This window comes from Gadus macrocephalus, chromosome 23 (assembly GCF_031168955.1).
Source record: "Gadus macrocephalus chromosome 23, ASM3116895v1".
NCBI lineage: Eukaryota > Metazoa > Chordata > Actinopteri > Gadiformes > Gadidae > Gadus > Gadus macrocephalus.
The window spans coordinates 16,378,293-16,403,292 of NC_082404.1; the positions used below are offsets into that span (position 1 = coordinate 16,378,293).

At 50.3% G+C, this 25,000-nt stretch overlaps 1 protein-coding gene across 2 annotated transcripts in view; it reads right to left on the reverse strand.

Annotated features, from left to right (window-relative positions):
* Positions 1 to 2,405: 2,405 nt before the first annotated feature.
* Positions 2,406 to 25,000, reverse strand: part of plod2 (procollagen-lysine, 2-oxoglutarate 5-dioxygenase 2) — a 33,128-nt gene continuing 10,533 nt past the window's right edge. The window contains exons 2-20 of one of the 2 annotated variants that reach the window (XM_060044754.1): positions 23,022 to 23,113; positions 22,405 to 22,538; positions 21,125 to 21,288; positions 18,935 to 19,047; positions 18,427 to 18,490; positions 17,741 to 17,838; positions 16,575 to 16,676; positions 13,093 to 13,218; positions 12,309 to 12,430; positions 11,290 to 11,394; positions 10,090 to 10,215; positions 8,787 to 8,928; positions 7,526 to 7,588; positions 6,387 to 6,500; positions 5,733 to 5,798; positions 5,019 to 5,123; positions 4,286 to 4,432; positions 3,900 to 4,025; positions 2,406 to 3,000 (exon numbers count right to left, since the gene is read on the reverse strand). In XM_060044754.1, coding sequence (XP_059900737.1) covers positions 2,845 to 3,000; positions 3,900 to 4,025; positions 4,286 to 4,432; positions 5,019 to 5,123; positions 5,733 to 5,798; positions 6,387 to 6,500; positions 7,526 to 7,588; positions 8,787 to 8,928; positions 10,090 to 10,215; positions 11,290 to 11,394; positions 12,309 to 12,430; positions 13,093 to 13,218; positions 16,575 to 16,676; positions 17,741 to 17,838; positions 18,427 to 18,490; positions 18,935 to 19,047; positions 21,125 to 21,288; positions 22,405 to 22,538; positions 23,022 to 23,113 — 2,165 coding nt within the window. In that variant the 3' untranslated portion in view covers positions 2,406 to 2,844. The remainder of the gene's footprint in view (positions 3,001 to 3,899; positions 4,026 to 4,285; positions 4,433 to 5,018; positions 5,124 to 5,732; positions 5,799 to 6,386; positions 6,501 to 7,525; positions 7,589 to 8,786; positions 8,929 to 10,089; positions 10,216 to 11,289; positions 11,395 to 12,308; positions 12,431 to 13,092; positions 13,219 to 16,574; positions 16,677 to 17,740; positions 17,839 to 18,426; positions 18,491 to 18,934; positions 19,048 to 21,124; positions 21,289 to 22,404; positions 22,539 to 23,021; positions 23,114 to 25,000) is intronic. The other variant, XM_060044755.1, reaches the window with a different exon arrangement.

The following is a 25,000-nucleotide window of genomic DNA, read 5'->3' on the forward strand; positions in this document are numbered from 1 at the left end:
GCACTCCCCCGCCCTGAAACAGAGCAGCTGCAACTCTGAGGAAGGGTTGGTGTTCCTGGCGGCCCCCGTCGGGGTCACACGGCTGACATCGGTTCCGGTTGATTTAGGAGCCGAAACATGAGACCCTGTTTCATCATCACTCTGCACGGCCTCTGGAATGCTTAGTGTAGGACTGGGGCCTGGGTGGTGTGTACTGCATGTCTGGGGGCTGTGTAGTGTGTACCGTAGGCCGGGGTGTTGTGTAGTTACTGTAGGCCGGGGTGTTGTGTAGTGACTGTAGGCCAGGGTGTTGTGTATTTACTGTAGGCCTGGGTGTTGTGTAGTGACTGTAGGCCAGGGTGTTGTGTATTTACTGTAGGCCGGGGTGTTGTGTAGTTACTGTAGGCCTGGGTGTTGTGTAGTTACTGTAGGCCGGGGTGTTGTGTAGTTACTGTAGGGCTGGGTGTTGTGTAGTTACTGTAGGGCTGGGTGTTGTGTAGTTACTGTAGGGCTGGGTGTTGTGTAGTTACTGTAGGGCTGGGTGTTGTGTAGTTACTGTAGGCCGGGGTGTTGTGTAGTTACTGTAGGCCTGGGTGTTGTGTAGTTACTGTAGGCCGGGGTGTTGTGTAGTTACTGTAGGGCTGGGTGTTGTGTAGTTACTGTAGGCCAGGGTGTTGTGTAGTTACTGTAGGCCGGGGTGTTGTGTAGTTACTGTAGGCCGGGGTGTTGTGTAGTTACTGTAGGCCTGGGTGTTGTGTAGTGACTGTAGGCCTGGGTGTTGTGTAGTTACTGTAGGCCGGGGTGTTGTGTAGTTACTGTAGGCCGGGGTGTTGTGTAGTTACTGTAGGCCTGGGTGTTGTGTAGTTACTGTAGGCCGGGGTGTTGTGTAGTTACTGTAGGCCTGGGTGTTGTGTAGTTACTGTAGGCCGGGGTGTTGTGTAGTTACTGTAGTTCTGGGTAGTTACTGTAGGCCGGGGTGTTGTGTAGTTACTGTAGGGCTGGGTGTTGTGTAGTTACTGTAGGCCTGGGTGTTGTGTAGTTACTGTAGGCCTGGGTGTTGTGTAGTTACTGTAGGCCGGGGTGTTGTGTAGTTACTGTAGGCCGGGGTGTTGTGTAGTTACTGTAGGCCGGGGTGTTGTGTAGTTACTGTAGGCCGGGGTGTTGTGTAGTTACTGTAGGCCTGGGTGTTGTGTAGTTACTGTAGGCCGGGGTGTTGTGTAGTTACTGTAGGCCTGGGTGTTGTGTAGTTACTGTAGGCCTGGATGTTGTGTAGTTACTGTAGGCCGGGGTGTTGTGTAGTTACTGTAGGCCGGGGTGTTGTGTAGTTACTGTAGGCCGGGGTGTTGTGTAGTTACTGTAGGGCTGGGTGTTTTGTAATATGTAGGTCTGTGAATTGTGTAGAACAGGGGTCGGCAGCCCTAGGCACGCGTGCCACCACTGGCACGTGGCAGCTTAATCATTGGCACACTTAAAATAATCGATATATCTATATATATATATATATATATTTTATATTTTATTATTATTATTTAAAATTTCACTGCACAATACGGCAGCATAATTATTACTACAGATTATTTTTTTTGCACTTTATTCGGTTTTGGACATTTCCTCCCAGTGCAAATATGATTAAATGAGTTACTAAAAGCAGTGTTCTGAAATGGGATCAATTGAGAAGAAAATATTTAAAATATTGTTGCAAGTGGCCTGTATGCATCGCCTTCACATGGTTTTGCCAAGCTGTACATGTCTTAAAGATATTGATGTGGATGGTTCCAACATTCTCAGATATTCTTGTTTTTTACATTTCTCACGGTGCAATTTTTTTTTTGAATGAGTTTCTGAAGGTGGTGTTTTAAGATGGGACAGATGTAATTATAATTTGTAAGCCCATGTAGCAAATATAACAACAAAAAAAAACATTTAAAATGTCGATGCATGATAGTGGACTATATGGAAATAAAACAATTCCAGGTCTTCTGGAAATGTTTTTGGTCGCTGTAGCATAATTCAGCTTAACTCTTAATATATTGTTGCTTAAGACACACTCATTAACGAGAAAATGTCAAACTGGCACTGCACGTTGAAAAGGTTGCTGACCCCTGGTGTAGAACGCACTGTAGGTCTGTGCATCGTCTAGTATGTAGGGGCTGGGGGTTGTGCAATAGTTACTTTAGGCCGGGGGGTTGTGTAGAATGTAGGTCTGTGTGTAGTTGCTGTAGGCCTGTGTATCGTGTTGTTAATGTAGGACCTGTATATTGTTTAGCTACTGTAAGCCTGTATATTGTGTAGGTACTGTAGGCATGTATATTGTGTAGTTAATGTAGGCCTGTGTATTATGTAGCTACTGTAAGCGGCATATCTTTATAGTTACTGCAGACCTCCATATTGTGTAGTAGTTGATGCCCTTCACAAAGAAACATTCATATTTTCCATTTCTTTTATTTTTCAATAATTTAAGCAACTTGATATTGACAGTGTGGGAACGCTTTCCAGTAAGCGGAAACATTTCCCGTAAAAAAAACAAAACACACAACTTCGTACAAACAGAATTCCTATTAAACTCCGCCGCTGTCCTCGTATCCTGATGTGCAAAGTTAGAAAAATAAACTTTAGTTTCCCATGATCCTCCCGCCGCCGGAGCCGACCGTGAGGCCAAGAGGCAGAGGGGATGGAAGGCACTAGAATGTGTTGGCTGAGCCCGCGGTCTCTCCCGTCGGCAGCGAGCCAACACCGTGTACCGAAGCTCCTCTGTGTCACAGAGGTCCTAGAGGCGGTTCTCAACCGCCTCGTAGCACTAGAGGTCGTGAGGGAGGGGCAGGGGGTCAAGGGCTCAGGGGGTCAGGGGGTCAGGGGGTCAGCGGCTCAGGGGTCGATGAAGGAGATGGCGATGTAGCGTGTGCCGTTGGTTGTGGGCAGGCCCTCGTGGAGGTGGGTGAGACGGCCGGGGTGCATGAAGCTCCACCCCTTCCTGGGAGACTCGATGGAGCAGTTGTAGCGGTGGAACCTGCAGCCCCCGCCCTGCGTCGGGATAATAACAATATCAGAGATTATTATTACTGGTTATTATAATTAATACCAGGTTCATATTAATGTTAAACCTGAGGCCACAGCCCAGCGTCGGGATAATAACAATATCAGAGATTAATATTAATGGTTATTATAATTAATATCAGGTTCATAATAGAGCTGTCAGTTAAACGTGTTATTAACGGCGTTAACGCAAACCAATTTTAACGGCGTTAAAAAAATTATCGCGCGATTAACGCAAATATTTTATTTACAAAAAAGAAGCAGTAGCCTGACTGCTATGTTCAAATGACATTTGTTCAAAGCAGTCGTTTAATTGCACTATAGGCTCTTTTTTTGTATCGTCCTGTTTTGATCAGTATATGCCAATGTTGTTATATGCCAAATCATTTGCACAAGACAAGCCGATGCACTTCACCATGTTGATAAGAGAATTAAAATGAGAAGAATTATGGGACAAAAAAATCAAGGGATATTTAGCATAGAAAAAGAATTTGCGATTAATCGCGATTAATCGTGAGTTAACTATGACATTAATGCGATTAATCACGATTAAATATTTTAATCGCTTGACAGCTCTAGTTCATAATAATATTAATCCTACAGCCACAGCCCTGCGTCGGGATAATAACAATATCAGAGATTAATATTAATGGTTATTATCATTAATATCAGGTTCATATTAATATAATAAACCTGCAGGATCCACCATTGGTCTGAACAATAACAACACCAGAGATTAATATTAGACAGACGATGAGCTATGATTAATATCAGGTTAATATTGAACCCCAGCCTCTTACAGAACCACTAACATCAGGTTCATATTAATATTTGAGACATGAGTAGTAATATCAGAGCTCCTAGCATTGAGGGGAGAGATCGCTCACCTCGAAGTCCAGGTGTTTGTTGTTGAGGGCGATGTTGATGGTGAAGGTGGAGGAGTCATGGTGGGGTCGCAGGTACGACTGCCTGCCCGGTGTGTACTTCACCACGAAGTTCATCACAGCGAAGCCCTGGAAAAACACAGGTGTGTTAGCGGGTTTTCACACCTAGACCCGTAGCTCACTGCAAACCACCCTTATCTGAATCACCTCTGCCCATGAGCAAGTATGTTTTAACAAAGTACCTGTGTTATACCTTGGTGTAGAAGTACTGTAGTGTTTATCTTGGTGCAGTACTATAGTATTAACCTTGGTGTAGTACTATAGTATTACCTTGGGGTAGTATTTATGGGTAGTACTGTAGTATTTACGTGTAGTACTGCAGTATTTACCTTGGTGTAGTACCCACTGAACACCTTCAGGGTGACTGGGGAGATGTACTCTCGAATGAAGTGGAGCCACTCCTTATCGAAGCCGATCTGCTTCATGTGGATGTCGTCCGTCGGGACCGTCTCGTAACCGCCGGTGATGCGCTTGTCCTGCAGCCAATCAGGAGAGAGAACCAGACAGGCCAATCAGAAGAGAGAACCAGACAGGCCACTCAGGAGAGAGAACCAGACAGGCCACTCAGGAGAGAGAACCAGACAGGCCAATCAGAAGAGAGAACCAGACAGGCCAATCAGAAGAGAGAACCAGACAGGCCAATCAGAAGAGAGAACCAGACAGGCCAGTCAGGAGACCAGTCAAGGCTGTAAGTCCATTTACCACCTCTACCTCCCCTCTACCCCCTCTAACCCCTCCCTACCTCTTCTTACTCCTCCCTACCCCCTCTAACTCCACCTTAGCGCCTCTAGCTCCACCCTACCCCCTCTGACCCCATCTCTACCTCCCCTCTACCCCCTTCTAACCCCAGCCTACCTCCACCCTACTCCTCCAGCTCCACCTTCCCGGCCCAGATGTTTCCTGCGTAGCTGCACTGGCTGGGAGCCCCGGCTGAACATTAGATTCTCTTCACTGGAACATGAGGCAGCGCTGAAACATCACGCCCCCACACCGAGCCAAGAGCCTGCTCCACCGAGGTCACCGGGCCCCAGCCAGACTCAGGGCTCACCGGAGGGGACTCACCTCATGTCTCCCCCCGGACCAGGAGCCGTAGTTCTCCATCTCCTCCACGATCTCATCACAGGCCGTCTGCGACAGAACGGGGAACCAGAACACATCCGGGCACGGCTGCAACACACAGAACACATTCCTGAAGGCCTGACGGACGGACGCTGGAGTCCCGCAGCAGATGTTCTGGTCGACAGCGTCCAGCCTGCATCATTACCCGCAGTCTCCCACAGCGGGTAAGCACACCCCTGGGAGCGCATTGATGGATTCACTGCTTTCTTTTTAATTAGTATTTGACGATTATAAAAACATAACAAAGCCTCATAAAAAAATTGCAGGAAGGCAAGATGTTTTCTATCAATGAAACAAGGGCTTTTGACCAGATGTCACAGAGGATCAAGCTGAATCATAACCAGATGACATGAGTGAAATTCTCAAACATAACCAGATAACATGAATGAACATCTGAAACATAACCAGATAACACGCTGAAACATAACCCGATAAAATCTGAAACATAACCAGATAACATCTGAAACATAACCGGATAACACGCTGGACTGAAGCACTACCGGATAACACGCTGAACTGAAACATAACCAGATAACACGCTGAACTGAAACATAACCGGATAACACGCTGAACTGAAACATAACCAGATAACACGCTGAACTGAAACATAACCAGATAACGCGCAGAGCATCTGAAACACGGCCGCGACAGACTCACCTGCTCCATGACGTTTGATGTGAAGATATGACTGTAGTTCTTGTGGATGTATTTTTCCTTCCAGTCCTGTGAACAGAAGTGGGCACACCAGAAAATGTCAGGGAATGAATACAGTAGCATCATGCATACACCGTGCTGTCCCTTAACCCAACACTAGGGCCACGCTGGTGAGCCGAGGAAGGTACCATGAAGGCAACACTTTTTTTGTGCGACAGAACTGGTCATCCGATGCCATAGTCTTTTGTCGTTGGACAGCATCGTTGTTGAGTGTATGAAGGGGCCTCACACGCTAGCTCCTCACAGGGCAAGCTATCACAACCAGCATGCTAGCTCCTCACAAACCCAGCTATCGCTACTAGCATGCTAGCTCCTCACACACCCAGCGGATGCTACTTGCATGCTAGGTTCCTCACGAACCCAGCGGATGCGTCTCCCATGTTCAGCTCCTCACTCAGAGCAGGCTAACGCTACACCCACACAGAGCACGCAGCCGGCGACACCATCGAGCGCTAACCCTTACTTAACCTTACACCAGGGCCCCTTCATCACTCATCAGCCGGCAGCTCAACCCTAGCATGACGGCTCGGCGGCCATCATTACGTCTGCAGACTTATGCTAGGTGTTTCATAAGGCTAGCGGGGGGAGTGCACTCACCACAGGGTTCAGGAAGATCTGCCAGAGGTCGTTGTTGTAGTGGGAGGTGTTGTAGTTGGCGGTGGAGATGAGGCGCCCAAATTCTTGGCGGTTGGTGATGAACATGAAGACTCCCTGGACCAGAACAGTTAGACGTTAGCGATTTGGCGGCGTGCAATATCCAGCTCAACCTCCCCGACGCTCTCAGACGTTTATCAGGACTGACGTGTAAAAAACAAGTCCGGTGTTTGTCGTTAGTGTTCAATTCCAGAGTGTCGGAAAGCTGGAATCCGTGGGTTGCTCTAGAGCTGTCACTGATTAATAATCTGGGATTATTGATCTGTGCGTGTGATTATTCCTTTATTATTTGTGTCAAATAATTTAAGATTATTTGGGCTAGGTGGCGGGCTAGGGTAGGGGTGTTAATGCGCTGGAGCGAGGGGGAGAAAGGGTTAAAAAATAGCTTTTGTTTCTACGTTAAGGTACAGATGGAGTCATAGATTAAATGTTGCTGAGGTTTGATTAAAACCAGATGGCTAAAAGTAGAGGTCTCCCCCCTATTCTAATCTCCTACTCTCTAAGGAGCCGTAAAGAATGTCTACTACTCTCTAAGGAACCATAGGGAATGTATCCTGTTCTGTAAGGAACCCTAGATGATGTTACCTACTCTCTAAAGAACCAAAGATTCTGTCTACTACATTCTAAGGATCCATAGATGATGTCTAGCTCTTACTCTATAACGGACAATAGATAGTCTCCTACTCTCTAAGGAACCATAAATAGTCTCCTTCTCTCTAAGGAAGCATAGATACGAACACCTATATTTAAAGGAACCATAAATTCAGTGTTCAAATGAATGTATCCTCTCACTCAGACGAGACAAAAATATAAATATATTTCCAGAGAGCGAGCCAGGCTTTTGTCACCCCTGTGTTCCTAGCGCGGGGTTGTGGGATTTATGCGGATCCGAATTGTGTTCATAAGAATGCCGCACTGAAGAAAGCCTCAGACGTTGTTTAAACAAATGTTTTCAAAGATTGTGTGCGGGTGCACTCTACGTTCTATTGGTCTTAAACACGGCTACCTTCTGGGTGCTTATGTCACCGATTGGAAACACAGTACAACACAGGTCAACGGTTAAAGTAATGAAAGTGGGGAACCTTTGGGGGTCTGAGCATATGGAACGATTCCGGAGAAGGGGAGCCCTTCTCCCTGTGGCTCGTCTAAAACAAAGGAGAAGTTCTGCTGTAACACAAGGGTTCTGGAACCGGAATATCATCACAAAGTCTTCTGCAGGGGTGAGCAGGAGCGGTGGTGGCGGTGAGGAAGGGAAGGGGGGGGGGGGGGGGGGGGGGTGAACCCGGGCAGCACCACGGCCAGGGAGCAACGGCCACGGAGGTCTGGACCCAACAGGCTCAGGTTGCAGCGACCGCCTTGCACAGCGGTGTGAAGGCAGGCCCAGGACACAAGGCCCAGGACACAAGACCGAGGACACAGGGCCGAGGACACAAGACCGAGGACACAAGGCCCAGGACACAAGACCGAGGACACAGGGCCGAGGACACAAGACCGAGGACACAGGGCCGAGGACACAAGACCGAGGACTAGCGTGAGTTCATGCACTCAGGGTCATGCACAGGTCAGAGGTCAGAGGTCAAGGCTTCAGAGAGAGGAGAATAGCCCAAGCACACGGGGTGAGGTTGGTCCCCTGCGACGTCGTGGAGACATGCTGGCATATGATCAGTAGACGATGAAGGAGGAAGGAGTTCGCCAGAAATACCATCAGAGATACCTTCAGAGATACTATCAGAGAGACCATCAAAGAGACCATCATGCCGGAGACACGGCGTCTGAATATACTTGCCAGGTTGTCGTCTGATGAACAGGAGAGAGTCTCAACATTCACAGACTTAGTTTATCGCTCAGCTTGGCCCGCCTGCCACATGCTAACCATGTGTGCTACGGTAACTACAGTACATAAATCTAGACATGACAGAACATCCTCATACATATATTCCATTATCCGGCAATGCAAGCATGCCAACTTGCAATATAATGTTGTATACTGTATAGCAGGATGGATGTTAAGGTATTTTACATAATATACTGTAAAGCAGGATGGGTGATTTGTATTTAAGGTAACATGGTATGTAGCAGGATGGGTCTTCAGGTATTTTGGTAATATACTGTATAGTAAGATGAGTGTTCAGGTATTTAAGGTACTATACAGTGTAGCAGGAAGGGTGTTTAGATATTTAAGATAATATACAGTGTAGCAGGATTGGGGTTAAGGTATTCAAGGTGATATAAAGTGTAGCAGGATTGATGTTAAGGTATTTAAGGTGCTCTGTAGCTGGGTGGGTTTGGGCCGTACCATCTCCCTGGTGTGTCTACTGTGTAGCGGGTGGGTTTGGGCCGTACCATCTCCCTGGTGTGCCGACACAGGGCCATGTCCGGGTCCAGTTTCTCCAGGACGAAGAGGTTCTTCTCCCTCAGCTCGTCCCTCAGGGCGGCACCCTGGACCAGGTAGACGTGGGCAAGGAACGGCACGTTCCACACGCCTCTACACAGGGGGGGGGGCAGGTTAGCAAGTCTAACCCAGACCAGGTCCAACCCAGACTAATCCATGCCCGGTCTAACCCAGACCAGGTCTGACCAAGACCAAGTCTAACCCAGAACCAGATCTAACCCAGACTAACCCAGACCCAGTCTCACCCAGTCTAACCCAGAACCAGTCTCACCCAGAACCAGTCTCACCCAGTCTAACCCAGACCCAGTCTAACCCAGAACCAGTCTCACCCAGAACCAGTCTAACCCAGAACCAGTCTAACCCAGAACCAGTCTAACCCAGAACCAGTCTCACCCAGAACCAGTCTCACCCAGTCTAACCCAGACCCAGTCTAACCCAGAACCAGTCTAACCCAGACCCAGTCTCACCCAGTCTAACCAAGACCCAGTCTAACCCAGACCCAGTCTCACCCAGTCTAACCCAGACCCAGTCTAACCCAGACCCAGTCTCACCCAGTCTAACCCAGACCCAGTCTCACCCAGTCTAACCCAGACACAGTCTAACCCAGAACCAGTCTAACCCAGGACCAGCCTCACCCAGTCTAACCCAGACCCAGTCTCACCCAGTCTAACCCAGACCCAGTCTAACCCAGGACCAGTCTCACCCAGTCTAACCCAGACCCAGTCTAACCCAGAACCAGTCTAACCCAGAACCAGTCTCACCCAGAACCAGTCTCACCCAGTCTAACCCAGACCCAGTCTAACCCAGAACCAGACTAACCCAGTCTAACCAAGACCCAGTCTAACCCAGGACCAGTCTAAACCAGACCCAGTCTAACCCAGGAACAGTCTCACATAGTCTAACCCAGAACCAGTCTCACCCTTTCTAACCCAGACCCAGCCTAACCTATTCTTACCAGTCTTACCCAGACCCTGTCTCAACCAGTCTAAGCCAGACCCAGCCTGTCAAACCCAGCCACACACTACCCAGCCTAACCCAGGACTCGGCCCTGGGTCTGGTCCGCTCCAGGCTGACGACAGATCCCGGGCCAAGCGATGACCCAACCCCCCGTTAGTGCTGGCGGGCTTCCCCAGCAGCCAGGAGCCGTCTGCTGGCCTCGTCGGGACAGCCCAGCGTCGGCCCGCCTGCGGAGGTCGGCTCTGACCGCGGCCATCGTCACGCTCAACCTCGAAAAGAAGCAGGGACCCAACTCACATCCTCTTGCCCTGCACGATGTCGATGTAGTCCTCAGAGCGGGCGTAGTACCCGTCCAGGCTCAGAGAACCCCAGAAGTTGGACCACAGCTTCCCGTGGCGTGTCACCAGGGGGGCGATCACCTTCCTGTCAGAGAGAGAGAGAGAGAGAGAGAGAGAGAGAGAGAGAGAGAGAGAGAGAGAGAGAGAGAGAGAGAGAGAGAGAGAGAGAGAGAGAGAGAGAGAGAGAGAGAGAGAGAGAGAGAGAGAGAAATACAGAGAGAGAGACAGAGAGAGAGAGACAGAGAGTCAGAGGGAGAGAGTAAGCCAGAGAGAGGTAGAAAGGCAGGGAGAGAGAGGCAGACAGAGAAGGACAAGGGGAGAGAGATAGAGAAACAGCGAGAGATATAGAGAGACAAAGGGAGAGAGGGAGAGAGATTTCACACGCTATACCGCGTCTCAAACCCTTTTGTCTCGCGAACCTCACAAAGAAGGACGCCATGTTGTTTTCCGTCATTCCGCGGTCACAGAGTTATCCTTTGTAGTGCTTTGTAGTCCGACCAATTCAATTAATTCCGCCTTTTAAACAGAGAACGTTTATTGGCAGAGCCTGGAGTTCAAACCACCAGGAGGGAGGAGACCAGCTCGCCGCACACGCTCACGTCGACTTTCTATTTCTGCCTTTTCCCCAGAGGACATTTTAACTTTGAAATAATTTGTGTAATAAAGGTATGTCGGGCAGCCGTGACCTTCCCGCCTGAGCTGGCAGAAACAGGAAGCCTGGGGAGTATTTTTAACCTCCTTCCATGCGACTCTGAACTTCTGGTGGTTTTTATCTCCTTTGAGGCGTGAGACCGCCCGGCCTGCCAGCGCCATGCCGGCTCTGCAACCCCGCCCACGCAGATCCAACATGGCTGACTCTACCGTTTGTTGATAAGGATCCAACATGGCCTACTCTACGGTTCAATAATAATAAGGTTCAATATGGCTGACTCTACCTGTTCAGGTAAGGATCAAACATAGCCGATTCTACCTGTTCTGTTAATGAGGATCCAACATGGCTGACTCTACCTTTTAGGTTAATAGAGATCCAACATGGTTGGATCTCTATTAACATAACGCTACCTGTTATTGACATAACGCTACCCGTTATGTCAATGAGGATCCAACATGGCTGTGGCTGCCTGTGCTGTCAATTAGGATCCAACATGGCTGACTTTACCTGTTCTGTTCGATGAGGATTTTCAGAGTCTGCCGGTTGGTCAACATGACGTCCGAGTCAATGCTGAAGTAGTAGCCACAGCTAGAATCCTTACGACAGAGGTCCCTGACACACACACACACACACGCACACACACACACACACACACACACACACACACACACACACACACACACACACACACACACACACACACACACACACACACACACACACACACACACACACACACACACACACACACACACACACACACACACACATACACACACATACAGGAACATGAAATTAAACCTCTGTCCATGACATTGGGATACAGAGACAGATTCATTGATAAAGCGATGTAGAGAGACACACTGAGAATCAGTGAGAGACAATGAGACACATCAAGAGAGACGGTGAGAGAGAGACTGTGATAGAAGGATTAAGAGACACAGTGAGAGAGAGAGAGACATAAAGAGAGACAGTAAGAAAGGGATCAAGAGACACAGTGAGAGTGAGACAGAAGTCTGAAAGTGGAAAGGAGAGAATGCCTATGAGCAAATTAGAGGAGGCTGATGAACCACAGACTGTAGTATTATGGGCTGGCGTGACTAATGATGTGGTTGATGAGTTGATTGATGTAAACACTGCCCTGGCTGAGCAATGATGGGTGAGGTTCTGGATTCTATTCGTACACATCCTGCTACCATCAACCCCATACATGATCTCCTACCATATCAACCCCCTACACATCCTGCTACCATCAACCCCATACACATGACCAAGTACCATCAACCTCATACACATGACCTCTACCCTACACATGACCTTTGCCCTACACATGACCTCTACCCTACACATGACCTTCTACCATCTCTACACCCTAGTTCAAGGCTTTAGCTTCTCCATCTCTATCTTCTATTAACCTAATACACCTATTAACCTATCTTCTATTTCTACAGGAGGATGTGAATCCAACACACATCCCTATGTCTTATTAGGAGAGCAGGGCATTGTGGGTAATGCGGTCCACCTACATGCCCATGTTGCGGGCGTCTCCTTGGCTGAGGTTCTCCTCTGGTCCGACCACCTTGAAGCTCTTGAAGTGGTGACGGTGCTCCGTCCAGAACCTCTCGATGTGTTTCTCATGGAGGACTTCCTGACCACACAACATGAAGACAACATGAAACCATCGCACGTCCAATGCACTGGGAGGTGGAGGAGGTGTTTAGTGGAGGTGTGGTGCTGGAGCTGGTGTTACAGTTGGTACTGGTGGAGGTGGAGTGATGGAGGTGGTGTTGCTGGAGATGGCATTGGAGGTGATGTTGACGGAGGTATTTTTTGATGCAGGTGGCGTTAAGAGTTGGTGGAGGCGGGGTTATAGAGGTGGAGGTATAGAGGTGGAGGCGGTGTTGGAGGTGGTGTTGGTGGAGGATGGGCAGGTGGTGTAGGTGGAGGTGGAGGACGTGGAGGGGTAGGTCTGCTGGAGGTGGTCTCGGTGGAGGAATTGGATGCATAGGGTGGAGGTGGTGTTGGAGGTGGTGCTCTCGGTGGAGGATTTGGATGCATAGGGTGGAGGTGGTGTTGGAGGTGGTGCTCTCGTGGAGGATTTGGATGTATAGGGTGGAGGTGGTGTTGGAGGTGGTGCTCTCAGTGGAGGAATTGGATGCATAGGGTGGAGGTGGTGTTGGAGGTGGTGTTGCTTGAGGTGCATAGAGGCAGAGTTGGTGTAGTGGTGGTGCAGTGGTGAAGGTGGTGTCGGGCATAGAGCTGGAGGTTGAGCGGCGGACTCGCGGGGGGGGGGCGTCGCGGGGGTCCCACCTGGTTGTGCAGGAACAGACTGAGCTTGTCTCGGGGGTAGTCCAGGGTCAGCAGCCTCTGGAAGAACTCTGGGAGGAAGGGCGAGGGCTGCTCGATGAAGACTCCCAGCAGCACCTCGGGGAAGGCCTGCGGGCCAGAGGGACACTCTGTAGCTCTGCTGTAAATAAACTCGCTGGAAATGGAAGTCTGTTTACCGTGAATCATAGCTGTCCAAACATATGACGTCTCAACTGGTGTTCATCATACTGGATGTCAAACGCCTACATGGCCACAGAAGGTCCACCGCTCGGCTCCGGCTGCTCCGGCTGAACCACTTCACTCTCGCTGACTTCGCCCGCATTCAAAACAACCGTTTGGTGCGGGTCTGGCGTCTCGCGGCGGGCCAGATAAACCAGAAACACGCGCTTCGGCTCCGACCGCACCGACAACACCTCCAACGCCTAACCATTCGATGATGTAACACATGAAGGCGCTCAGTCCATGAGCTCATTTCAGAGTGCTGGGATATGGTATGAAAAACGGTTCTCCAGCAAGCCTGGTATGTACAGTATAACGGCCTATATATATATATATAAATAAATATATATCTATATCTATACATTCTACAGCTTTCAGCGCTCAGGGTTTGTTGTAGAGACAGTGAGAGCAACACAGAGCAGAAACTCTTTTTCCCATGATGCTCGGGCCAAGCCACAGTCTAGAGAGACTGTCCAGCTCAGGATGGTTTGCAGTTCAAACGGGAACGCGAGGAAGCGGCTAATTGCGGAGCTGTTTTTAGCTCTGAGGAGGGCAGCTAACTGAGGACCATCCTAACCTCCAATCACGCCACCAGCGCTTTGTCTGTGTGTGTGTGTGTGTGTGTGTGTGTGTGTGTGTGTGTATGTGTGTGTGGGTGCCAGCGTGTCTGTGTGTGCCAGAGAATGTGTGTGTGTGTGTGCGTGTGTGTGTGTGTGTGTGTGTGTGTGTGTTTGTGTGTGTGTGCCAGCGTGTCTGTGTGTGCTAGCGAGTGTCTGTATGTGTGCGTATATCTGTGTGTGCTTGCGTGTGCGTGCGTGAGTGTGCATGTGTTTTTTTTTTATGCATGTGTGTGTGCGTTTGTGTAATCGTGTAATCGTGTGTGAGTGCCAGCGTGTCTGTGTGTGCTAACGTGTGTGTGTGCTAGTGTTTGTGTATGTGTGTGCGTGCACGTTTGTGTGTCTGTGTGTGTGCCTGTTTGCACAGCAGGACAAACGGACCCAGACGAAATTCAGCTCTCCCGTTGTTGACCCCAGTTCACCCCGGAACATAACACATCTACACTGTTATAATAACTAAAAGAGGGATTCATACCGGGAAAGGATGACCAGGATTTCCCGTCAGTACACCCACTACCCTTTCATGGGGTAATGGAAGGTTCCCGGGAGAATTGGCATTAATTATTCGTGACAAAACATCTGCATACTTCAAATGAATGCCCAGCAAACTGAATGACGGGCTCTTTCATATTTCAGAATATTGTCGAAGCAGGGGCATGCAGACGACGTGAGGACGCGAGTGTTGTGTTAACCTCCACCGCAGTGTGGAGTAGAATATAGAGGAGTTATATAATGTACATAATATCCATCATCTGGTCGTCTGAACTGTGCCGTCGGCTCGCCAGTGACCGCGGTGAAGAAACCGAAGGCTGGACGGGGTGGTCAGCCCACTAACAGCTGGGTTAGGTCTTCAGCCTCCTGGGCCGGCCTTCACACGGCCCACTGGACCCTGGGAACACTGCTCTTTCCCTCTTCCTCCCCCTCCCATCCTCCTCCTCCTCCTCTCCCTCCACCTCCTGCTCCTCTCTCTCCTAACCCACCCCCTGCACCTCCTCCTCCTCCTCTTCCTCCACCTCCTGCTCCATCTCCTCCTCCTCCTCCTCCTCTCCCTCCACCTCCTGCTCCTTCTCCTCGTCCTCCACCTCCTCTCTCGTCCTCCTGCTCCTCCTCCTCCTCCTCTCCCTCCTCCTCCTCCTCCTCCTCCTCTCCCTCCACCTCCTGCTCCTCTCCCTCCTACCCCTCCTCCTCCTCCTCCTCCTCCTCCACCTCCTCCACCTCCTCTCTCGTCCTCCACCTCCTGCTCCTCTCCCTCCTACCCCTCCTCCTCCTCCTACCCCTCCTCCTCCTCCTCCTCCTCCTCCTCCTCCTCCTCCTCCTACCCCTCCTCCTCCTCCTCCTACCCCTCCTCCTCCTCCTCCTCCTCCTCCTCCTCCTCCTCCTCCTCCTCCTCCTCAGTAGTCTGGACCATGCTAAGCCCAGTCCTGGATACATGAGGGTTGGCTCGGACCCTGTCTTCCCTCTGGTCCTCATGGTGGAGGCCACGTCAGATACCCCCACACAGAGAAGAGGACCAGAGGGAGGCCAGGGTCTGAGGCCACGTCAGATACTCCTCACACAGAGAGAGGAAATTGAGTGAACGAAGCCTGTCCATCACCCATTGGTTTAGACAACACCACTATGCCCATATTTGGCAATTTTTTTGGCAACATTGAGGGCCGGACTCGATGCCTACGGCCAAAACTAATTGACATTAATAACTTTTTAATTAAATACCATTGCCAAGATTAACCGGGATCCGATCCAAGCAGAGACATTCGGTTTATGGGCCTCATATTACGAGAATGAAATCCCATTCCTCCCTGTTGACTAAAGGAGCCCACACACAGCCCAGACTCAAACCAACGGCCAACTGCCTTCAACCGACCACTCCGTTGCCTCTCGTACGACATGTTCGGCGGAAAAGTTGCATTGAAACACACCGTGAAGACTACTGCCAACTGCAAAGTAGTGAGTACGTTCTGCTCTTGCGTGAGATGCAATGCGTCTCCTTAACATCGGGTGGCGTAGGTCCGCCCCTCCCACACACTGCGCTGATTGGCTGGTTATCAGAGGCTCAGGTCCTCAGACGCCAACACTCTCAGACTTTGCTTGTTAAATCGGACCAGACACCGTCCGCATGGTTGCAAAAGCTTCAAACACAGCTGAACACATTGAATAGATTTTTTTACCCTAACTCAACCGAGACTCCGAACACGCTTTATATGGTGGTTGAGTGTAGCAGCCTTAAAGTGTGATTCCGGCAAAGAACTTGGAAAACAGTCTTTTTTAATAAACACCCGGTACTCTAACCAAGTTGTTGATTCTTCGTTTTATGTGTAAGGACCCTAGTCATGCTACTGCAGAGGTTTGGTGCTATTTTGAGCAATATTAGTGGATTAAAAAATGACGAATTGGAAGCGTTCACACCGCCCCCTAGCCAATATAATTGAAGCCATTTGGGCTGTTACAAAAAAAGTGTCTGGAGGGCTCATTTTATGGGTCTTCATGCCAAAAAAGACCCGGGCTTCAATTTTTGCCGGAATTACCCTTTTAGAGGGGGAGACATGCCGCTTTGCATTATCCTCCTCCACGACGCCCCCTACAGGCCGTCAATGGAACTACACACGGGTCTGCTGGGGGTGTACCTACCTCCAGCTGAGACAGGTCCAGCATGTTGTGGTCGCAGATGGCGCAGGCCTGCTCGTTGTTCCAGGCGTTGGGGACGTAGTTGGCCAGGTAGTTGAGATAGATCTGGAAACACATCAGGAGGTCAGTACCAGCGTACATCTCCACTCTCTCTGGTAGCTCGGCTGCTAACACCACTCACATTCTAAATGGAAGCAAGGTGTTTATGTATCTATTTTTAACATTTATAAAGGTGGATGTGTATAAACCCACCTCTATAACTGGACTCTCTTAATTTCAAATCACTCGTACAATCCATTAAATTATCATTAGGTCTTGTCAGCTAGCTCTTGAAGCTAGAACATGAGCTCAGAGGCTAATCAGTGCACAAGCTCTAGAAGCTGCATTACCTCAAGATCCTTGTGCTTTATCTTTAAGACTAGTTCAGCTGAGTTAGTGCTAGATGCATTAAGTTTATTCATTGGTTTCAGTGCTAGATTCTAGTGCATTAGCTCTGGGTGCTGTTGCAGTATCTCTGGACACGAGTGTGATAGCTCCAGCGCTAGAAGCGCATGGAATAGCTCCAGCGCTAGACTCTAGTCGGCCCGTTTGGGGGCAATGAGTCATGGTGGGTTTGGGCTGGAGAACGCATGGCTCTCTGCCAGACTGCTGGAATGTGAGGAGTGGGGAGCTGGCTGAGTAGGAGGTTGATTACAGTATCTTACTGTTCACACACACACACACCCACACACACACACACACACACACACACACACACACACACACACACACACACACACACACACACACACACACACACACACGGAGGGGAGAGGGGGAGGGAGAGACGGAGGAAGACGAATGGGGAGGTTTGAAGGGAGAGACCCAGAGGGAGAGAAAGGGGAGAAAGAGAAAAGCCAGGCTCCCTCTGGTCGAGGAGGGCGCTTGGGTTCCTGGGGGCCCTCCTACGGAGGGATATTACGAATACTGACGCCATGGGAACACGGCCTGGTCTCTATAGCGTATGTTCAGTGTGTGTATGCACCATCAAGCCCCGGCTAGATCTAGAATGCATAGAACTGTGTAGATCTAGGTACATAGACCACCGTAGACCGTCCTAGACCTATAGACGGGGTTGTGCCCGCTGTTGAGAGGATGGGCGAGGGTGGAGGGCACGGCATCACACTCACTTTGCTCTTCCTGTTGCCGTGGACGACGACGGGCAGGCTGTCGTACACAGCGTTCCTGACTCGGACCCGGTCGGTGCCGAAGTTCAGCATGACTTCATCTGCGAGAAAGAGACGCATGTTCACACCTCTCCATAAGTGGCCTCTGGCCTCTAGACCAGACTGGTTTCTGGACCACATGGGCTCTTGTCTCTAGAACAGATGGGCCTTGGGCTCTAGACCGGCCTCTGGCCTCTGGACCTTCTCTAGACCAGGAGCTGACATCTGGCCTCATGCTGGTCAGAGTAAACACCAACAACGAACAAGCAGCTACCGAGGATTAGAGTAACAATCCCGGGACGTCGGCTCGCAGACCCTCTGACCACACGAGAGACAGGAACGGTCGATCCTTCATTTTTAACATTTGTATGGATTCGCAATTCTGGAGAGCTCAGGGTCCTCTGAGTGTGCGGTCGGGTCCCATTTTCGCACTGAAGTGGTCGGTTTGCTGATGTGACTCAAAACGAGGAAGAACGTTCATGGATTGCCCCGCGGGACCACTTTGGGCCACACGGTGCCCCCAGACATCCCCTGGCATCTGGACCACAGATGCCCTTCTGGGAGTGCTCAGAATGTGCGGTCGGGGTGTGATTTACACACAGAAACTGTCTTGAGGGCTTTGTGGTGTGCTTTTTGGTGATGTCACTCACCGATAGCGCCGTTCAGATTCTGGAAGATCTGGCACTTGTGGTCCAGAGTCATGTTGAGGCCTTCCTGAGGGGAGCACAGGGAGAGAGAGAGAGAGAGAGAGGGTTTTAATGTAGAGCTGGACGATTAATAGATTTTGAATCTTAATTCGAATTTATGGTCAATAACCGTTATTTTTTTTTAAAGAAAATCGATTATTGAAAAAAGAAAAAAATATGTATATTTTATTTTTAAAGATTCAAATGTCAACATCGCAGCATGCGCTGAAAAAGTGAGTGTTTAGAGTTTGTCTAAAGTCTAGTAACCAAACAATTGTTAATCTTCAAATAAAATCCAAACTTAAAAAATATATATATTTGTCATTCATAGAAAAAATATGGATTAAATCCGATAATCGGGTTTGGTTTGAAAAATCTGTTATTTTATTTTCAGGCCAAATCGCCCAGCCCTAGTGTGGCGGCCATGGGAGCGTTTAGAGGGATGACCTCACAACCATGGTGTTCGGCTCACCCTCTGCTGGAAGTCCAGGTAGATCTTAGTGTAGAACAGCTGGTCGTCGTCGTTGTCATGGAGATTCCACTGGCCCACCATTTCTTTTATGGAAGTGCCGTATCCCATAATTCCTGAGGGTGACAATCCAGGAAAGTTAAAACGCGGGACGAAAAAAACAGGTTATTGAACACCTTTCTATAGAAGAGCCACAGATGTCCCACAGATGGGTCTCCACAGAGTTAGAATTACATATGCATAGAGGAACGTTTCCTTGGCAACGGACCAGCGCTAAAAGTGGACATTTTTGGCATAACCTCATGATCAGGAAGCGGAACCCCCGCACCCGCAGACCGCTGCATGAGAATGTAACCAAGCAGGGATCCAGTGCCAAGCGAGGCTTATATAACACTGTATCCCCCCAGCACCAAGCCAAACGTAAACAAAACTGGCTAACCCCAGCGCTAGGCTAAACTTATTTAACAACGTGCCAACCCCAGCGCTAGGCTAAACTTATTTTACAACGTGCTAAAACCAGCGCTATGCTAAACTTATATGGTGCCATGTTTACCCCAGCGCTAGGCTAAACTTATTTAACTACGTGCAAACCCCAGGACCAAGCTAAACGTATATAGCGTCATGCTAACCCCAGGACCAAGCTAAACGTATAAAGCGCCATGCTAACCCAAGCACGAAGCTAAACTTACACAGCACCATGCTCACCGCGGCACCAAGCTAAATAAATATAACACCATGGTGAACCCAGTGCCATGCTTAATGTACATAGCAGCCCGCTTACGCAAGCGCCAAACTAAACTTCTATAGCATCGTGCTAACCCTAGCATCAGGCTGAACGTATATAACACAATGCTAACTCCAGCGCCAAGCTAAACATATTAAACCAGAACACTGGGTTCAAGGGTTCCACCCTGGCTGTAACTGCTTGTGTTGCTGCTCTGTGTGAAGTCTTTGTGTAAAGATGTGTAGTTTCTGTCTAAAGATGTGTTTGTTTTTGTGTAAAGATGTTTAGTTTGGGTATAATTTGGTCATTTGTGTGTCTATTTTCTATAAAGCAGAAAGTATATGGATCAGCTTAATAAACGGTGAAGGGCAGACAGGAAAATTGGTAATAGTCTTACTATAATTTGTAGGAATATTACTTCCAGCTGTCCCCCGGCCTCTGAACAGAGACCTCGTGTTCATCCCGCCCCTGAACACACAAGCCCCCGACACTTTGAAGCAGGGCCTCCATCGCTGCAGTGTGTCCAGGATCCTCAGGCGAGCGGATGAAACTTTTCACACATGACCCTAACTAACCCTGACCAACCAAGACCTGCTCTACAGACAACTAACTAACTAACCCTGACCAACGAACCAAGACCTGCTCTACAGGCCACTAACTAACCCTAACTAGATCAGCCTTCAACCCTAACTGGCCTACTCAACCTCTGTAGACCAGCCTACTAATCCTTTCTCGACAAGCCTACTACCAATACGTTACTAGACCAGATCCTAACTGGTCCTTTGTAGTGGCTGTGTTGCTGGTGACCTTGTTGCTTTGTGTTATGAGCAGTTGGAGAAGGCCTAGACCAGACCAGACCAGACCAGACCAGACCAGACCAGACCAGCCCAGACCCCGTGATGGGGTTCAGACAGTCTAGACTAGGGCTGCTGGGTCCTGGGTTAAAGAGCTGCCATTGTCCACTGTCCCCCAGCCAGGAAATACCAGCTCCCTCGTCCAATAGGATAATGTTTACAAGGAAAATACGCTTACGATTTAGAGAAAAGATAATATTAACAAAGCCCGCTGGACATAACACCAGCCTGTCACCCTTCCTGAACCCATTACGCCTCCGCCGTAGAGGAACTCGGCAGGTGATCCAGTCTGGACTGGTTCTGGTCACCAAGCGTTCCTTAAACAAAGGGTTGGCACCCAAACCTGGGTCACAATCCCGTTGGAGGAGGGTTGGGGTGTGACACAGACGACAGGACTCTCAGGAAACTCAGGATTACCAAAGATTTATTTTGGATCCCGAGATGAGAATAGCTTCAAAAAACGTTATTTGGTCAGCGATCTACTTGCTATCAGCAGACCAGATCCCTTCGCTCTACTCAAACATGTTTAGACTCATGGGGGCTGGAATGTTTCAACGCGTTGTCATGGCGATACCATCCCAGACCTCCGCACCCGTTGCGATGCCTTCTCCTCACCTCCGGAGTTGAGGAACCGCTTGCCACTGCGCACCGACGGGTATTTCTCCGCCAGCCTCTTGTCGGGCCAGACAAGCCCCTCCGCCGCGAACACCACCCTGTGATTGGTCTGCTGGAACTTGCTCAGCAACTCCTCGGGCCCCCCGGAGAAGATAAGATCGTAGCTGTCAGGGGAGAACAAACACAGCGTTCGTCAGGCTGAAAGATCTGCGGCCGACGGCCGTTCGAACTTCAGAACGTCCCGACGGCCCGTGGGCTTCTACTTGTTGAGGCTGAGCTGTGTGTAAACAGCCATGGCTTTCTCTCAGGGGGATAGATTGTTCTGGAGGAATTCTACCGGACCCAAAAAAAACTCTCTGTTTACCGTCTCACTCGAGGACACTTCATCTCCTTCCCTCCTGCTGAAGGACTTGGGGTCCACGGGCACGTCCGCACACGTACACATACCCGTGGCATGCGCACACGCTGAACCTCAAGACATTATGGTGACCCCAGATTGCTTAGCAGCGCCATTACACACCAGAAGATAATCATAGCGTGGTGAAAATACTTAAACACAGCCATTTCCTTGTTAAAAAGGAAGTGGCTGTGTTTCCTCAATGCCCGGGCAGGGTGGGTACCCCCAAAGTGCAGCATTCAAACAATGTGGGAAGTATCCTCTACTTAGAGTCGTGGGCTGGAGGCTGCTATTAGCTCCACCACTCACTTGTACTTTCCACGGGACTTTGGCAGCAGCAGCGTCTACCTGCCGGTCCTAACAAGCAGCCTCATCCAAGAGGCTTAGCCTGGGCTGTAATTAGGGCAATTATCATAATGTCTAATTGATACGTCCCACACAGATAGGCGCTTAGATTAGACACGTATTTAAAATACTTCTGTCTGAATGCAGTAAAAACCAAGGTTGTAGTTCAGTCCCTTACCTCACAGGGACGAATAAATCGCATGGAGAGATATTTCAGATTTGATTGTATTAAGTCTACATTCAGGAGGACGTGTGTACGGTTGTGGATTCATGGATCTACATTTGAACTAAAACCAGGAACATAGCATTGACATCTTTCTTAAAAGACAACGTTTGGCAAATATTTTGGGGAACCAACCGCGAAGTTCATCCGGTGGTCTGCGTCCCCCTAGTGATCCGAGGTGGTCTAGAGGTAAACCTAGACCAGAACCCACCAGACCCTAGAGGTCAGAGGTGGTCCAGAGGTAAACCTAGACAAGAACCCACCAGACCCTAGAGGTCCGAGGTGCTCCAGATGTTAAGGTGCAGCAGAACCCACCTGTCCACCACCAGCACCACCATGTCCTTGAGGTCCAGAACCTCCAAGGCCTCCTTCAGGAGGCGGACCTTCTGCCCCCCACCGATGGAGGTCCCCACGTCCCCTCCACGCCAGTCCGACCCCAGCCCCAGAACCTGGGGCAGAGGGTAGGACCGAAGGTGGTCGAGTCAGTACTACAGCTAGGAGTATAGTCCGAACTACATCAGTACAGTTAGTAGTGTGTATATAGTACTACAGTAGTACAGAGAGTAGTTTAGATAGCACTACATTAGTACAGTGAGTAGTTAGATATCACTACAGGAGGTTTGTCCCAGTACGGGGCAGTCAGTACTAAATTAGTACAGGAGGTAGTATAGATGGTAGTATAGTTAACATTATAGTAGGTAGTACAGATAGTACAGGCAGGGTAGTAGCTAGCTCAGAGAGTACTACAGTGGTACGGTTAGTACGGTAGTATAGAAAAAAGTACAGCTAGTAGTATGAGGACTCCATGCTGATTGGATGCGAGGCTCTTAGCCTCACGTTGGAGTGCATCGGGTCAGATCTTCGGCTCAGTGACTGAATGTCTCGGCGTGCGGCTCTCTGAGCGATAGGTTCTCTGCTGGCCAGCGGCTCACCTTGACGGTGTAGTTGAAGTAGTTGGCCGACTGCATGAAGCGCTGGAATCCGTCCGTCTCTCCCGTCGCCACGGTGACAACCAGCAGGTTTTCTGGAGGACAAAATAAACAACAATGGTTTAAAACCAACAGGTGGTGTTCCTCTTGGACTGGGTGGTGCTCTACTACAGGGTGGTGTTCTGGGACAGGGTGGTGTTCTGGGTCAGGGTGGTGTTCTGGGGACAGGGTGGTGTTCTGGGGTCAGGGTGGTGTTCTGCTACAGGGTGGTGTTCTGCTACAGGGTGGTGTTCTGGGTCAGGGTGGTGTTCTGCTACAGGGTGGTGTTCTGCTACAGGGTGGTGTTTTGGGTCAGGGTGGTGTTCTGGGTCAGGGTGGTGTTCTGGGGTCAGGGTGGTGTTCTGGGGTCAGGGTGGTGTTCTGGGGACAGGGTGGTGTTCTGCTACAGGGTGGTGTTCTGGGGTCAGGGTGGTGTTCTGGGGTCAGGGTGGTGTTCTGGGTCAGGGTGGTGTTCTGGGGACAGGGTGGTGTTCTGGGGTCAGGGTGGTGTTCTGGGGTCAGGGTGGTATTCTGGGGACAGGGTGGTGTTCTGCTACAGGGTGGTGTTCTGGGGACAGGGTGGTGTTCTGGGTCAGGGTGGTGTTCTGCTACAGGGTGGTGTTCTGGGTCAGGGTGGTGTTCTGCTACAGGGTGGTGTTCTGGGGTCAGGGTGGTGTTCTGCTACAGGGTGGTGTTCTGGGGTCAGGGTGGTGTTCTGGGGTCAGGGTGGTGTTCTGGGGACAGGGTGGTGTTCTGGGGACAGGGTGGTGTTCTGCTACAGGGTGGTGTTCTGGGACAGGGTGGTGTTCTGCTACAGGGTGGTGTTCTGGGGACAGGGTGGTGTTCTGCTACAGGGTGGTGTTCTGGGGTCAGGGTGGTGTTCTGGGGACAGGGTGGTGTTCTGCTACAGGGTGGTGTTCTGGGGTCAGGGTGGTGTTCTGGGTCAGGGTGGTGTTCTGCTACAGGGTGGTGTTCTGGGGTCAGGGTGGTGTTCTGGGGTCAGGGTGGTGTTCTGGGGTCAGGGTGGTGTTCTGGGTCAGGGTGGTGTTCTGGGACAGGGTGGTGTTCTGGGGTCAGGGTGGTGTTCTGGGGTCAGGGTGGTGTTCTGGGGTCAGGGTGGTGTTCTGGGGTCAGGGTGGTGTTTTGGGTCAGGGTGGTGTTCTGGGGTCAGGGTGGTGTTCTGGGGACAGGGTGGTGTTCTGGGGACAGGGTGGTGTTCTGGGGTCAGGGTGGTGTTCTGGGGACAGGGTGGTGTTCTGCTACAGGGTGGTGTTCTGGGGACAGGGTGGTGTTCTGGGACAGGGTGGTGTTCTGCTACAGGGTGGTGTTCTGGGTCAGGGTGGTGTTTTGGGTCAGGGTGGTGTTCTGGGTCAGGGTGGTGTTTTGGGTCAGGGTGGTGTTCTGGGACAGGGTGGTGTTCTGGGGACAGGGTGGTGTTCTGGGGACAGGGTGGTGTTCTGGGTCAGGGTGGTGTTCTGGGTCAGGGTGGTGTTCTGGGGTCAGGGTGGTGTTCTGGGTCAGGGTGGTGTTCTGGGGTCAGGGTGGTGTTCTGGGTCAGGGTGGTGTTCTGGGTCAGGGTGGTGTTCTGGGACAGGGTGGTGTTCTGGGTCAGGGTGGTGTTCTGCTACAGGGTGGTGTTCTGGGGTCAGGGTGGTGTTCTGGGGTCAGGGTGGTGTTCTGGGTCAGGGTGGTGTTCTGGGACAGGGTGGTGTTCTGGGTCAGGGTGGTGTTCTGGGGTCAGGGTGGTGTTCTGGGGTCAGGGTGGTGTTCTGGGGTCAGGGTGGTGTTCTGGGTCAGGGTGGTGTTCTGGGGTCAGGGTGGTGTTCTGGGACAGGGTGGTGTTTTGGGTCAGGGTGGTGTTCTGGGGTCAGGGTGGTGTTTTGGGTCAGGGTGGTGTTCTGGGGTCAGGGTGGTGTTTTGGGTCAGGGTGGTGTTTTGGGTCA